We start from the raw sequence: 15,107 nt of genomic DNA, 5'->3' as shown, positions 1-15,107 counted from the left end.
ATCGTCAAAAACTCATGTCAGTCATGATCGCTCTCCTTCGGTCATCAGGAGTGAACATTGTGAGCTTGAAACCAGGGGAGTTCCTATTATCCCTGGATATCAAGGATGCTTATCTCCTTGTTCCCATTTGGGAACCACACCAGGCGGGTTATCCTCGGCTCCCCGCATAATCCCTTATTTGGACAATCTGTTGCTCAAGGCTCCATCGGTATCTCTTCTATTAGATATGCCTTACTGACCTATCACACTCTAACCCAACACGGTTGGATAATCAACTTCAAGAAGTCAAATCTCAATCCGTACCAGAAACTTCTATTTCTGGGCATGATATTGGATACGGAATCACAGAGGATTTTTCTTCCAACAGACAAGGCCAGGGATATCCTGTTGTTAGTTCAGCTGGTCCTCAGAACAAGGAAGGTGTCAATGCTTCTTTGTCTGCGTCTCTTAAGAAGGATGGTAGCTGCCTTTGAGGCACTGAAGTTCGGCCGGCCCCACTCCAGGGTCTTTCAGCTGGACCTGTTAGCACAGGGATCAGGGTCTCATCTGCTTCTACATCGACAGATCTGTCTGAGCCCGGTTACCAGAGTGGCCCTTTTCTGGTGGACGCAATCCACCAATTTTTTAGCAGGCCGGAAATTCAGAGTGGGAGACTGGATCATCGTGACAAGGATGCCTGCCTCCGAGGATGGCAAGCAGTAGTCCTCGATTTCCACTTTCAGGGTAGATGGTCTCCTCTAAAACAGGTGTGGCCCGTAAATGTATTGGAACTCAGAGCGATTTACAATGCTCTGATAGAGACAATAGAGTTTCTACAGGCTCGTCCTGTAAGAGTTGAGGCCGTCGCTTACATCAACCACCTAGGAGGAACTTGCAGTCGCATGGCTTTGCGAGAAGTAACTCAGATCCTCCGTTGGGCCGAGAACCAGTCAGTAATCCTGTCGGCGGTATTCATTCCGGGTGTGAACAACTGGGAAGCAGATTTCCTAAATCGACAGGATGTCCATCCCGGGGAATGGATGCTTCATCCATCGCGCTGATATGTCGATGGGGAGGTCCTCAGGTGACCTCATGGCGTCACGACTGAATTGTCAGCTCCCGGTATACGTGTCCAGTACTCGAGATCCGCAAGCGGAAGCAGTAGACGATCTGACAAGTCCGTGGATCTACGACTTTGTTTACCTTTTTTTCCTTCTATTCCGCTTCTTCCTCGTCTTCTATAAAGGATAAACAAGAGACAGCCTCTGTAATTCTCGTGGCTCCGATCTGGCTTCGGAGAAGTTTGTTGTCGGACCTTCGGTCCCTATTGTCGAATGATCCGTGGCCCCTTCCTCTGTGCCCGGATCTTCTACAGCAGGGCCCCTTTTCATACACCCCAACTTAGCACAACTGCGTTTCGCGGGGTGGCTCTTAAAACCGATATCCTAGGATGCAGAGGCATCCCAGACGCAGTTATTCCTACCATGATACGCGCCAGAAAGCCAGTTTCGGCTGTGCTTTATCATCGCTTCTGGCGTGCTTATATCTCAAATGGTGTTCCAGTGTCTTCCGTCTAGGACTTTTTGTTTGTCTCGTTTCTGCTTGTCCTTCGGACAGGTCTGGATTCTGGCCTTCGTCTGGGAACCTTTTAAAGGTGCAGGTTTGTGCCCTTTCCATTTTCTTTCAAGGGAAATTGGCCCTCATTCCTGAGGTGCAGACGTTTCTTCTAGGGGTCTTGCGTGTGCAGGCCCCTTTTGTACCTCCAATAGCTCCCTGGGATCTAAACTTGGTGCTTCTGTTTCTTTAGTCGCCCATGTTTGAACCTTTGGAGGAAGTTTATCTTAAGCACCAGTATTAAAAGACTGTCCTCCTCCTGACTCTTGCTTCAGCTCGTAGATTTTCAGATTTGGGTGCTCTGTCTTATAGCCACCTAGGGTGGAACTCCGGATGGTACCGCCTTCCTTCCCAAGGTTGTGTCGGCTTTTCATTTCAATCAGCCTCTTGTGGTACAGTCGTCAGTGAAGGACTCTGGTGGTTCTTCTACCTTGGATATGCTTAGGGCTTTCCGCATCTATGTTGCCAGGACAGCGTCCCTTCGTAGTCTGAGTCGCTTTTTTGTCCTCTATGTTCTTGTTCGGAGGGGTTGGCCAGCGTCTAAGCAGATTTTGGCATGTTGCATTCGGCTGACTATTCATCAGCCTTATGTTAGTGCCGACCGTGGGCCTCCTTCGTCCATTTTGGCTCATTCCACACGTTCTGTGGGTGAGTCATGGGCGGTCGGTAGAGGAGCCTCCACGTCACAATTGTGCCGTGCGGACATTTGGTCTTTAATTCTCACGTTCATCAAGTTTTACAAATTTGGTACGTTTGCTGCTTCAGCATACCGTTTTGGCCGTCTAGTTCTGCAGGCGCCGCAGAGCGCTCCCGCCCATTGGGAAAACTTTGGGACGTCCCCAGCGTAAGCACCTCCAATGTCCCCTAGTGGATGAAAGAGAAAATGGGATTTTGGTACCTACCGGTAAATCCTTTTCTCTGATTCCACAGGGGACACTGGACGCCCACCTCTGCGCTCTTTGCCTGTTTGGCTTGTTCCGTATGTTGTATGATTCAGTTATTGTGTTCTTCTCTCGTTTTTATTACTCAGCTTGTTCTACATCTCCTCTCTGTCTTCCATTTTCTAAACTGAGGGCTGATGGGGTATAGAGGGGAAGGAGCTTCACACTTTTAAATTAATTAAAGTGCCGGCTCCAGTTATCCACGCCTCTATACCCCAGCGTAAGCACCTCCAGTGTCCCCTGTGGAATCAGAGAAAAGGATTTACCGGTAGGTACCAAAATCCCATTTTATATTAGCCATAGGTCTGCCTTAAAGACAGCTATTATAAATTGATGAAACAGAGATGAAATTTAGGAAAAGTTGTGCTCAGTCTAATGCACATACGTGGGAATGCATAGTACTAATGTCTATCTTTGAATATCTCTCCGCCATACAGGAAGTATGTCATCAAATCACCTGTCATTCGGGATTTTGTGCAATCAGCTGACCTTGGATTTAATGACATATTTTCCTAGTGGGCATCTTATTTGAAGGATGCAACTTTTAGGATTTTTAGAAATATAGTAGCTAATATTCAGTGTGCGATGGAACGTGCATATGGCTGTCCAGGTAATCTTCCTAGATACAACTGGCTTTATCATGGTCATTGTACCTATACAAGGTGACTGTTCACGTCTGTTTTCCAAAAGTAATTTAGCTATTGGAATTGGGATGTTAATTTGATCTTTTACCACTGTGGGTAGTTGTTTATATTTAATTGTGTATATGTATTCCATTCACTGGCTGCTGAACGGTGTTTTCTAGAATTAGGAAAGCATACATTAATATAGAAGCTATATTGGGAGGTTACCTTTAACTGTTTGCAATCAGCATTTACTTTACCACCTGTCATAAACTAATAAAAAGCAGAGACGGATGGATATGTAGTCTGCGTTGATGACTTTTCATGTTATGTGTTTAATCAATCTTCAAGGCTTGTCTGCTCCAGTACCACGGGGCAGAAAGGGGAAGAAGGTGAAGACTCAGACCACCACCTTTGACATCCACAAAGCTGAATGGCTGCGGAAATATAACCCAGAACACCTCCTGCAAGACGACGGGTATAAAAAGCACTTAAAGCATCACTGCAACAAGTAAGGGAGCACTCCATTTTAAATTCCTTTAGTTTAAACCTTACCACCCAAATTCATTCTATGGTTTATATATATTTCTGTTTAAATTGAGAACCAGTTTATAGATCTACAGTAAAAAGGTCGACAATGTCTAGGTAGACACCAGGGGCCAAATGTAATAGGGTGAGAGTTTAGAAAAGTGAGTGATTCTGACACTTTTTAAACTTTGCCAATGTAATAGAGTCCAAAAACAAAGTAACAGAGTGAACTTGCATGTTTTTTCAGACTTAAAAAAACTCTCACGATTTAAAATCTCATTCAGATGTTTTCCCATTTTGAAGAGAAAACTCAACCAATGTGAGAGTTTACTGCTAAACTCTCACATTTTCTAAACTCTCACCCTATTACATTTGGCCCCTGGTGTCTATCTAGACATTGTCAACCTTTTTACTGTAGATATTTCAATACACACCTGTTTAAAATGTATTCATCCTTCATCTGCTGGGGACACTGGAGCTCAAGACACTGGGGTATAGATTAGTTGAGTAGAGCCTGTCTCTTTAATCTAAAAGTGTGACTGGCTCCTTCCCCTCCTTGCCCCATCAGCACCAGTTTTAGAAATGTGCCTGAGAGAGCCGGTGCACATTGGGCTGTCTGAGAAAGCCGGTGCACATTGGGCTGTCTCCTGCTCTTTTTTTTATTTTATTTATTGCTATTTTACAACTGAGGACAGGCAGACTGCTTGCTGTATGGGAGCCGCCGGGAAGGGCACCGCCGCCGCTACTGCAGCCTGTGTCCGGTGACCCTGAGGACGGGGCCCCCACACTTCAGCCACTTGACTCATCGAGGACCTGCCACAGCTGACACTGGCTTGTGTCCGGGCTTCCCGCCCCCAGCCCAGCAGCTGGTAAGTATAGCCACTGCTCCTAAGTAGCAGGAGCGGTGGATATTATAGCTGGGCTTAGTGTAAGCATGGTGCTGCCGCGGTTGTCACTATTAGGCGGTGGCCGGTCCCCCCTGTACTCTTTCCCCCCCCCCATCCTCCATTTCTCCTCTTGCAGCTAATGCACGCTACAAGATATTAGCATCGGAGTGCTCATATTGATCACTGCTGCACTCGACAACAGTTCTGAGGAGGGGGCACACTATTGAACCGGTGCTTGCGCCTGGATAGACTCAGCCGGGAGTTCTGGCTAGAGGGGGCGGGGCTTAGTCACTGCAGCCATAGCCTATCGCTAGGAGAGCTATAAGCCGCCCACAGCACAGCCTCCTCTCCTGTGTTTGGCACATACAACTCGGCCGCTCTCCATTACAGCTCCTGCCCCTGCAAAGATGAGCGGTGCTGTCAAAATTCAAAAGCCACCAAAACTTCTCAAAAGCTACTGGACAATGTTTTAGAGCTGCTGCTATGCTATTCAGAGCCAGAGTCCAGTCAGGTCTGTGAGTTCACTTAAGTGGTGGTGGGGAGCATTAATTTTGTTATATCCTGCTCCTCCTACTCTATTACTCTAACTCTAATCTCCCTAGTATTGAGTTGTGTGGCTGTGTTCTTAGAGGCTGGTCTGTTTGGTGGTAGTCTGTCTATAGCCTGCGTGTGTGTGTAGGTATACCCTGACAGCTAAGTCAGCAGATAGAGGTACATCTCAAAAACTGTTTGATTGCTCTAAATGCAGGAAGAAGTTTGCGCAGGCGCTCGCTCAGAGGGTTCCTCCCTCTGTGAGGCTTGCAAGTCAGAGGGCTCTGTTGGAGCGTGGCAATTTAATCAGAATGATATGCTCTCTTTGTTAACCAGCCTGTCAGAGGTTATGGCTGATTTAACCTCTGAATTGGCCACTTCTCGTAGAGAACGGGAAGCTGCCAGGGGTGGTCCTAGCACTGCTCACTCTTCTTCATTAGCTGGCGATCCAGCTTGGGCTCAGGGTTTAGCCTGTTTGCTGGATAGTCTGGTCAAATTAATGGGGACCTCATCTAAAGCCTCAGAAGCTTTGGGAAGTTGGCCTCCTAGAAAGAGGAACCTTCGGACGCAGATCACTCCTCTCAGGAGGAAGCAGGTGAGATGCTGGAGGATTCGCATATGAAGAATTTCTCATATCAGAAGCAAATGGGAAACTCCTCCACCTGTAGATTCCTCAGTCTCTCACCTATCGAAATTGGAAACTACTCTCAAATCCATCTATACTGTTGCTAGTGCACTGCTCAGACTGGCCTTCGTTGGCTTTTGGGTAAACAATTCTGTAGAAAAGTGGGCTGAACAATTGGCAGAGGGACTGAGGGCTAATACTCCGCAAGCAAATCTCATCTCTCTTGCCGAACATATTCCGGAATCTGCTGTCTAAGTGCATGAGGCCTCCAGAGATATTGGTCAGGTAGACTCCAGAATCTCTGCTTCAAGAACAAGTGGATTTCTTTGGGCACGGGAGCAAAAGTACCTTTTTAGCCTTCCTCAGCAGCGACTCTACGTCATTCCTTTAAAGGTCCTTCCTTTTGTTCTTTTCGGGCCCCCGCTAGGTTTCAAGGCAGACCAAGAGGTGCGTCCTCGGCAGTTGGAGGAGGTCTTTCAAGAGGACGGCAGGCTTCATGTTTCCATCGTCCGGACCCCAAGTCAGCAGACAAACCAGTGGCATGACGGCTTCCGTCCCATCTCAAGGTGGGTGCCCACCTTCTGAAGTTCACACAAGTTTGGTTCCACGCTTGTTCTGACTCTTGGGTTCGGAATCTTGTGTCCCAGGGTTACAAGATGGTTTGCTTTTCCTCCTTCAGTTCGTTTTCTCCACAGGCCTTCCAGTCGATCCCCTGAAACAACTGGTTCTGCGACAGGCAATCGACAGGATAATAGACTCCAAAGTACTGACTCCGGTTCCCGGCTCCCCAAAGGACTCAGGGTTTCAACTCCAATAATATGTGTTTGGTTTCAAAGCCGGATGGGTCAGTCATGCCCATCTTGAATCTCAAATCCTTGAATCTCTACCTATCCTATTCAAGATGGAATCCCTTAATTCGGTCAGCGCAGGGTTGGAATCTGCAGAATACATGGTATCCCTGGACATCAAGGATGCGTATCTACACATTCCAATCTGGAGATACACAATGCTTTCCTCCGTTTTGCCATGAAGGAGTCTCATCAGTTTGGAAGATTTAATTTCAGACCATTCCAGTTGGATCACATCTTCAAATGCACCGTCTAGTGAGACTGTCCCCTCAGGCATGCATTTCTCTGACCTGGTGGCTCCGGACGGACCACCTTGTGGCTGGTCTCCTATTTGGCATCTGGAATTGGATTCTACTGACAACAGACACCAGTCTTCAAGGATGGGGAGCAGTGGTCCTGGACAACAAATTCCAGGGGCGTTGGTCTCGCCAGGAATCTCTTATCGAACTCAGGACTGTTTACAATGTGCTGTTAGCGGCAACCCCACTGCTGCTGGGGTTGCCTGTTCGAGTGCAATCTGACAAAGCCACAGCAGTGGCATACATCAACCGGCAGGGGGACGCGCAGTCGCATGGCAATGCTCGAGGCCAGCTGCATCTTACAGTGGGCATAAATACACGTTGAGGCCATCTCCGCAGCCTTCATACCAGGAGTGGACAACTGGGAGGTGGATTATCTCAGCCATTATGACATTCATCTCAGGGAATGGGCTCTACATCCTAAAATCTTCATATGGTTGATCCGTCGTTGGGGCAACCCTCAGATAGATCTCATGGCCTCCAGGAACAATCATCAACTTCCTCTTTACTGCTCAAGGACCAGGGACCCAGAGGCTGTAGAGGCAGATGCATTGATGATCCCTTACAACCTTGTGTACCTGTTTCCTCCATTTCCACTCCTTCCACGAGTACTCAAGCTCGTCAAGTGCGAGTCCACGACAGTCATCATGGTGTCACTGGTACCCCTATCTCCTCCTTCTGGCAGGTGATCCATGGCTGCTTCTGCTGCGGTCAGATCTTCTTCAGCAAGGTCCGTTCGTGTACCCAGAGTTACATTGACTCTTTTTGATGGCATGGCATCTTAAGTAGACGTGGTATTCTGCGAATCGTGATTCCAACTATGCTCGGAAGGCAGTTACATCTGCCCATTACCATCGAATTTAGAAATCCTATGTGGCCTGGTGTGAGGGACGTGGTCCTTCCACCTCCTCCTTCTCTTTACCTCATCTCTCCTCCTTTTTGTTTTTGGTATAGATGCTGGACTTTGCTTGGGCTTGCTGAAGGTACAGGTTTCGGTCTTATCTGCATTTTTTCAGCGTTGCTTGGCCCTTCTTCCGGTGGTTCTAACTTTTCTTCAGGCGGTGCTTCAAGTCCAGCCTCCCTTTATTTCGCCTACTCTGTGTGATATCAACCTCGTACTCTCCTTTCTACAGTCCACATTGTTTGAACCCTTGAAGTATCTCACCTGGAAATTTGGTCTGGTTGTTGGCCCTGGCTTCGGCTAGGCATGTCTGAGCTGGGGGCTCTCTCCTTTCAATCTCCGTTTCTGGTTTTTCATGAAGATCGGGCTCGCCCATCCTTTTTGCCTACAGTGGTATCAGTTCTGTTGCAGATGTGTATGTTGTTTGTTTAGAGTGTGTGTCTGCGTTACCTGCAGAGTGTTGTTCTCCTTTTTTTCTTCCTGTCTGTTCTGTCTCCTCTCGGGCCCAGTTTCTTAACTGGGGCTGATGGGGTATAGAGGGGGAGGAGCCAATCAAACTTTTAGATTATTTAAAGTGCCAGGATCTACTCAACTACCGTCTATACCCCCAGTGTCTTAAGCTCCAGTGTTACCAGTGGAATCTGAGAAATGGATTTACCGGTAAGTATCCAAATCCTTTGTGTGTTTGATTATCCATCATTACTAGCGCAGTTAAGTCACTGTATAATTTGCAGTATTAAGCTCAACTCCGTTGTTTCAGTAGCTGATTATTTTCATCTGTAGACAATACTTCTGATTATTTTAATCCGAGTTATTGCCTACAGATCAGAGGTACCGTATCTCCCACTCCTGGGACAAATTCTGTTTCAGGGGCTTAGCCCACTACAATACAACAAAATGTTCTGATTTTTCCAAATCTTTTGGCAGCATTTGGGAGAAAGGCCATATTGATCCAATGGCTCGCACATTGTTTTTTTTCTCATTCAGCCAATCTGGGGGACACTGCTCATCATGGGTTGCTGGAGGGTAGGAGCTGCCACTTAATACAAACTATAACTTTAAGACAGAAGCTCCACCTATCTGCAAGCCCTGGTCTTCAAAACCCAACCCCGTAGTGGTGAAGAATTCCAATGGCAGAGCCCCCACCATCATGTCAATGGGCCCTCACTGTTTTGTGCACCTCCTCCCAATGTATGAAATTATTTTTAATATATTTCCCCCACAAACACACCTGTAAGGAAGATCTTTCAACTCCTGTCCTGGCTAATCATCCAGTCAAACTCATGACCCAATAAGACTTCACTTGAACAGAGTAGGCACTCCAGACTGCTTTTCCTAAGTTTCGTTGACCCAAGCAAGTGCTAACATGTGTTTCAGTTAGCAGCTGCTACGTAAATAGGAATGGTTTTGAATTTATGGATCGTACCATCTTTAAAAGCTGTGGCAATAGGAATTGGTTCAGTTGTGGCAATCATGCTAAGAGATGTCTACCGCAGGTGCAGTTTCCCATTTGTCTATACCCCTTTTTGTAAGGAATAGTGTATAGAATCAATGTATGACACAAAACGTATAGTCCGATCTGGTCATTGTCTTGTTTAGTAAGGTTTCCAATTGTGAAGAGAGAGGAAAAGAAAATGTGATGTTATGGCCTGATTCACCATAGATCACAATTGCAACCGTGTAAGCAGATCGGCTGATTGTTGCGTACTGTGCATGCACCGCAATCGCATTGCGATTACGCACGCAGACAGGAATCCATCAGAGTGAGTGTTGACCGTGAGCATTTGGGGCTGGTGATGGGGGAGTGGTTGGAGAAATGCAGGCGTGCCTGTCCCTTTTGAACGGTGTTGCATGGGCGTGCATAAATTAGCCACTGCGATTACCAACACAGCTTGAGTACTCACTGCGTGTGACGGGTCAGACCTTCTGTAATTGTGAGTGAGGGGCCGATGTTACTGATGTATATGCAGGACTGTGAGGTATTATGGATGTGAGAAAGCAGTATTGGGCGTCTCTATGCTGGCTGAACGGTTGCAGATATTAGCATATTTTCGCAGCTTCATTGTGTGCGATTACGCAATTGTGATCCGTGCTGAATCGTTCCCTTAGGTCCCTGTTCCAGAGCATTAAATACCCATATCATTTTTATTTTTGGCTTCCCTCAAGATATTGGATATGTTTTATCCCTGTTGCTGCATATATACTTGTTTATGTTTGGTTGTTTTTTGGTTTGCTTAGGATGCACCATTTTCATGCTCTCTTTTTACAGGGTTCTGCTGAGGGTGAGAATGCTGTATTATCTCAAGCAAGAAGTGATTGGTCCTCACAGCAAAAACGTTCTTGACGGAGTGGATGTCAGGTAACTCACGTGTGTTTATAGTAACTAGAAGTTTAGGTATTTAATGTGCATTGACTATGGGGTAATTTCTTGGAATTCTTGGAAACGGCAGTAGATTACTCTACTTGTACTTATTTGTTTCTCACCTGTTCACAAGCAGGAGCATTTTCTAAAACGTTGTTATTGTATTTTTAAGTGAAATTGATTTAAGGGTCCCGGAGCCCGATCATTCAGAGTTGCCAGTAAATTGGTGGGATGCAGATGCGGATAAGTCGCTGCTCATTGGCGTGTATAAGCATGGTTAGTAGAAACTCTTCAAATTTTCCCCAAGTACTGTCGTTGTCTATGTAGGAAAAAATAACATTCCAAACCATTTGATATTTGTAAAAGACAATCCAACATCCATTTATAGCTTGTATGGCGATAAAATCCCAGTTGGTTACTTGATTTTAAAATGATTACTGCCTTGTTTTTCATCAAGAGTTGTAAAAGTTCTAATAGTAGCCTTTCACATTCCCTGCCACACGCAGGCCTGTATCACTTAGTAATCATAAAGGTGGACTGGTCATTACTTCCCACAGAGATGCACTGCTGGGAACATTGAGGTGGTCTGCGTGGCTAATAAACTGGGTACATAACGGTATGCAGTCGGGATGCCGACTGTCTAAATCCCGACTGTCGGCATCCCGACTGATTAATACCAGCATGGGTCTAATGACCCTTTCCATTTTACCTACGCCTGGAGCTGGCATCCTGATCGAAGGTAAACCGGGCGCGGACAGCCGTGGGCATGGTTGGGGGGTGTTTGGGTTAGGGGCTCCCGGGTGGTTAGGGTTAGGCACCCCCAGGAGACTTAGGGTCAGGCTGCTGGGAGGGGGGAATTAGGTTTAGGCATTTAGAGGGGGGTTAGGGTTAGGCACTTGGGGGGGAAGGTTAGGGATAGGTACCCCTAAGGGAGAATTAGGGGGAGGGGATGGGTAAGTTTATACTTACCTTTTAGTGCAGTCGGGATCTTCACCTCTGCCGGGCTTCTGCTGTCGGGATTTGAACCGCCGGCCGCATACCGATCCCGTACATAACAGACAAACAATACGGAGCTCAAATCCTAATCAAACCCACCATAAAAGTGAAAATAAACATAGGGAATAATAAATATAGTTAATTTGTATTATTAGAGCTCTAGGCTAAAGATCGTGGTTTATTTGCCCTTTGAGCCACCCATGACCTAAAAATAACTTTTATTTTATGTATATTTATTTACATATTCTCCATAATATGTATTATTCCTACAAGTGGTGCTATTTCAAATCAGGAATCATCTCTCGTTGCTCAGGTTATGAGAAATATAACACTATACGGGCGGACCCAGCCCTTTGCTTCCTTGAACGAGCCGGAAAGCCAGATGAAAAAGCTGTTGCTGCAGAACAGAGAGCCAATGATTACATTGACGGGTAGGTGCTGTACTCACAAGTGTTAAGGTGCTTGTCTGGACGTCTCATCATTGAACCTACTTCATTAGTAACTGATACTTATTTCATTTGTAACAGTGATGTTGAAGATCCTGAGTACAAACCTGCTCCTGCCTTATTTAAAGATGATATGGAGGTAAAGTTGGGATGTTATGGGCAAGCTATGTAAATTGGGTGATGTTTGTTACAGATTGTGTAATTACAGCAAAGGCCATCACATTAATGACCAAATAAAGTATAATAAAGAAATAGTTGAAATTTAATAACTTTTAATTCTAAAAATCACACTGTCATTTCAAAATAAACTCACAATTTTACAGTTTTTGCTCTTACTGTGGTCATCAGAGCATAAAAAGTAAATAAAATATGTGCCTTGGTCAGTATTACAGAGTAGTAATTGGTGACGACTCTAATTTAATAGAGCTCCTCTGAAGAGATACAGTATAAGTGTGTTGCTTTTATTCTTCGGATTGTGTTCTTAGTCATTGGAAAACATAAATTGTTTTTTAGGTTGCATTTTAAGTAATTGTTTCCTTCCTGTAGGATGATGCATCGTCTCCTGGTGATCTAGTTATAACAGATGGAGGTAAGACATTTGTATCCTCACTTCTACCTATGACTTTCATAGATTAGTTACTGGTCAAGCATATTTGGGCTGTAGCACTTTTGTAAAACAAACCCAGAACCTTCTGGGTTCAAGCTTTGGCATGGTCAGTGCACTGTCTCCTGCAACTGTCCTCTTGCTTAGAGAGGATCGTGACAGATGATGGGAGTAGTAACTACTGATACTTCATCAAACACAGGAGGAGGCAGATTCGGACTTGTGTTCCAAAGAGGAATGTGAGTGCAGACTGCAGTACCTCTTCCTAGCAAGGTTATGTTGAAATGGGAACCCCAGCCAAAGTTGGATGATCTTCCTTTGCTGGCCTCTCTAAACACATTCCAATTATAGGGGATAGCACGGATAGGAAATTTGAGGGTTCCTTGAAACTGTTTACATTGTGGAAGGGGTAGCCTCAGCTTAGCTTCCACTTCAGTCAGCGAGGCTGTGAACAAGTGGTCTGAACAATTGGCATAAGCCCTGGGTTCTGACAGACTGACTTTGCTGTAGTTGGTAGGGCATATCTGTCAATTTCAGTGTATCTAGGAAAAGCCGCTGTTGATTAAGGACTTCTTAGGCCCAGGGATTTGGCCACTGCAGTCTCTACACCATGCATTCTGGCTTTGTACTTTGGAGGTGAACAAGTACTTCCATATTCTGTGGAGGTCCTGTTCAGTCTTGAACTGTAAACCATTATGTCTGTGACCACTTTGGAGAGACTTGTTTTCTACTTGCCAGTGCCCTTAGCCGTAAGGGACTTTTTTTTATTTTTTATTTTATTTTTTTTTTGTCCCACTGCTAAGGTGAGGGTTAGTTCTCCTCTTCCCGTAGTGGGCTGTAGAGAGGTAGACAGACATGAATAGCTAAAAGACCAGCTCCCAAACCTTCTGGTAAGCAGGCAGCCCATCTGGGTTTTCTTGTTGTATAGCCCGTTTGTTTCTCTTCCAGAACTAGGGATTCAATTTCAAGACAGATGCCTAGGTTTGAGGTGCTTTTTCACAAAAGGTCTTCCCTTGGACAAATAAAACATTTTACTCCAGTCCTGGCACAGCAGAAAGTTTGTGTTTTGACTTATTCTTAAACTGAAATCCCTCAACATCCTGTTCAGGGTGGACAGTTTTAAAATGGAGTCCTTCATCAACAGTCATGGGGCTGGACCCAATTAGGTGCGAGATACTTGCGGCGCGAGTTAGGGTGGCTGTATGCCGACCTTACGGTACCACCAGACTCTCAGATTTTAGTTCGCATCTCCATAGGGTTGCAAGAAAAAAAATGTGTGAGATCGGGCCGCAAGGGGGGCGAATTGCTGTTCTGTTGCCAGTGTTCTATGTCATTGCAACAGCAACTTGTCCCCTTCGCACCTAATTGGATTGAGCCCATGGAATAGGATCTGTTCCCAGTGGACATTTTATAACACACTGTTATCAGTGAAGAAATTTCACGTACTTGAGTAAAGATTTGCATAACCAAATTTATAAGGTTAAATAGACAGACAGCAGTTTATTAACAAAGAACAAATTGGTGCATCAATAAACTTGTATATGGTCAAATATGTCCTTCATATCTTCAGTCATCTGAGGTTTCCTTCATATTGATAATGGATGGTCACATATGCAGACATCTAAGCACAGGATCATATTTACATGTTCTAATCTGAGATGGACAGCAGTGTCTCCACGTTTTCAAAGATTCTCACAAAAATTATGGCATTTGTGGCCAGATCCAGGAGGGGTGATTGTCCTGCTTTATCTTTGATGATCTGCTGATCAAGGTGAATTCTCTGGACATAACTCGTGTTATGGGTCAGCCCAGACTTTGGAGGCTTGCATTTGGATTCTAAATCTCAGTGCATTTTAACCAGATATCTTTTCAGCATGTGGTCTTCCTGGGCATTTTCTTGCAACACCCGTTAGCACAGGATTTGACTGCAAGAAAATATATTTTTTTCCTACACTCACTGAGAAATATCTGTTCACCTTTGCATGAAGGTCCTAGGGAAAGATGGTGTACACTTTTGAGGCCATGCAAGTTCCATTTATTTATTTGTTGTGAGCAGTCTAGATCGAATTGATTTTTAAATACAAATGGCCTCACCAGCACTTGATCAGTCAGCTCTTCCATCTATTCCCAGGTGTGCCTTTGCCTTTTGGCTAAAATCAAGTGTAGTTTTGTTGTAGGAGCTTATGATCTGGTCCACCTATAATGGATAATTACATTGTCATCTAGGTTCAAGGCTGGCAACAACAAAGCCCGGGATATATAACGCAACTGGAGTAGCAGCTCAGGGGTGACAAAAATTCACTGGGGCCTTGTCAAGTAACAATTATTGAGTATGGTGTTGTACTTGTCTTACTTTATTGTTCTGTACTTCGCTTACTTTGCCCTGGTGTTTTGGCTGGGCAGGAACATTTTTCCATTTACAGCTGGAAGGCTGGCACTGTATTTCACAGCACTAATTTATTCTTTTTTTTTTCTCCACTGTTTTGTCACCGCACTGTATTTTTCCATGGATTGTGGGGCATGGCTGCACTTATGGGTTACTCTATCCAAGATTTAGGATGGGAGTGTGGCCTTGCAGTTTCCACCAGCCTGAATCTCCGACATCCTCCCTCCATGAGGAAGGCAGAAGATTCTGATCCCTGGGTAAAGCTTCAGTGGATCCCAGGGAAAAAGGTCTCCCCCGCATCCCACGAATGGGGGTCTAAATATCCTTGTCCCTAAAGGACTTTTGGTTCCCGGGAGTATTTTTAGGTGGCCTGAAACAATATCCCTTAACACATTTATGGGTATTTTACGCTTCTTTTTGAGTGAGAGAACCGTTCTGAGCTTTCAAAAAAAAATAACATTTGTGATCAACTACCAGGAAATAGGATGGCAGAGACATAAAAAACTATAATAACTATCAAAGTAAAGACTTAAAAGA

The 15,107-nt window shown here is 45.2% G+C and overlaps 1 protein-coding gene across 4 annotated transcripts in view; it reads left to right on the top strand.

Annotated features, from left to right (window-relative positions):
• CHD9 (chromodomain helicase DNA binding protein 9) overlaps nucleotides 1-15,107 on the top strand; it is a 262,211-nt gene that overhangs the window by 159,655 nt on the left and 87,449 nt on the right. For all 4 annotated transcript variants that reach the window (XM_088471863.1, XM_088471864.1, XM_088471865.1 and 1 more), the window contains exons 23-28: nucleotides 3,509-3,668; nucleotides 10,046-10,135; nucleotides 10,311-10,414; nucleotides 11,448-11,565; nucleotides 11,662-11,719; nucleotides 12,127-12,169. In XM_088471863.1, coding sequence (XP_088327989.1) covers nucleotides 3,509-3,668; nucleotides 10,046-10,135; nucleotides 10,311-10,414; nucleotides 11,448-11,565; nucleotides 11,662-11,719; nucleotides 12,127-12,169 — 573 coding nt within the window. The remainder of the gene's footprint in view (nucleotides 1-3,508; nucleotides 3,669-10,045; nucleotides 10,136-10,310; nucleotides 10,415-11,447; nucleotides 11,566-11,661; nucleotides 11,720-12,126; nucleotides 12,170-15,107) is intronic.

This window comes from Taudactylus pleione, unplaced genomic scaffold, assembly GCF_031769625.1.
Source record: "Taudactylus pleione unplaced genomic scaffold, aTauple2 ptg000117l, whole genome shotgun sequence".
Classification (NCBI taxonomy): Eukaryota; Metazoa; Chordata; class Amphibia; order Anura; family Myobatrachidae; genus Taudactylus; species Taudactylus pleione.
Note: the sequence above shows the minus strand (reverse complement) of the source record. Positions and strands in the feature narration are given on the sequence as shown.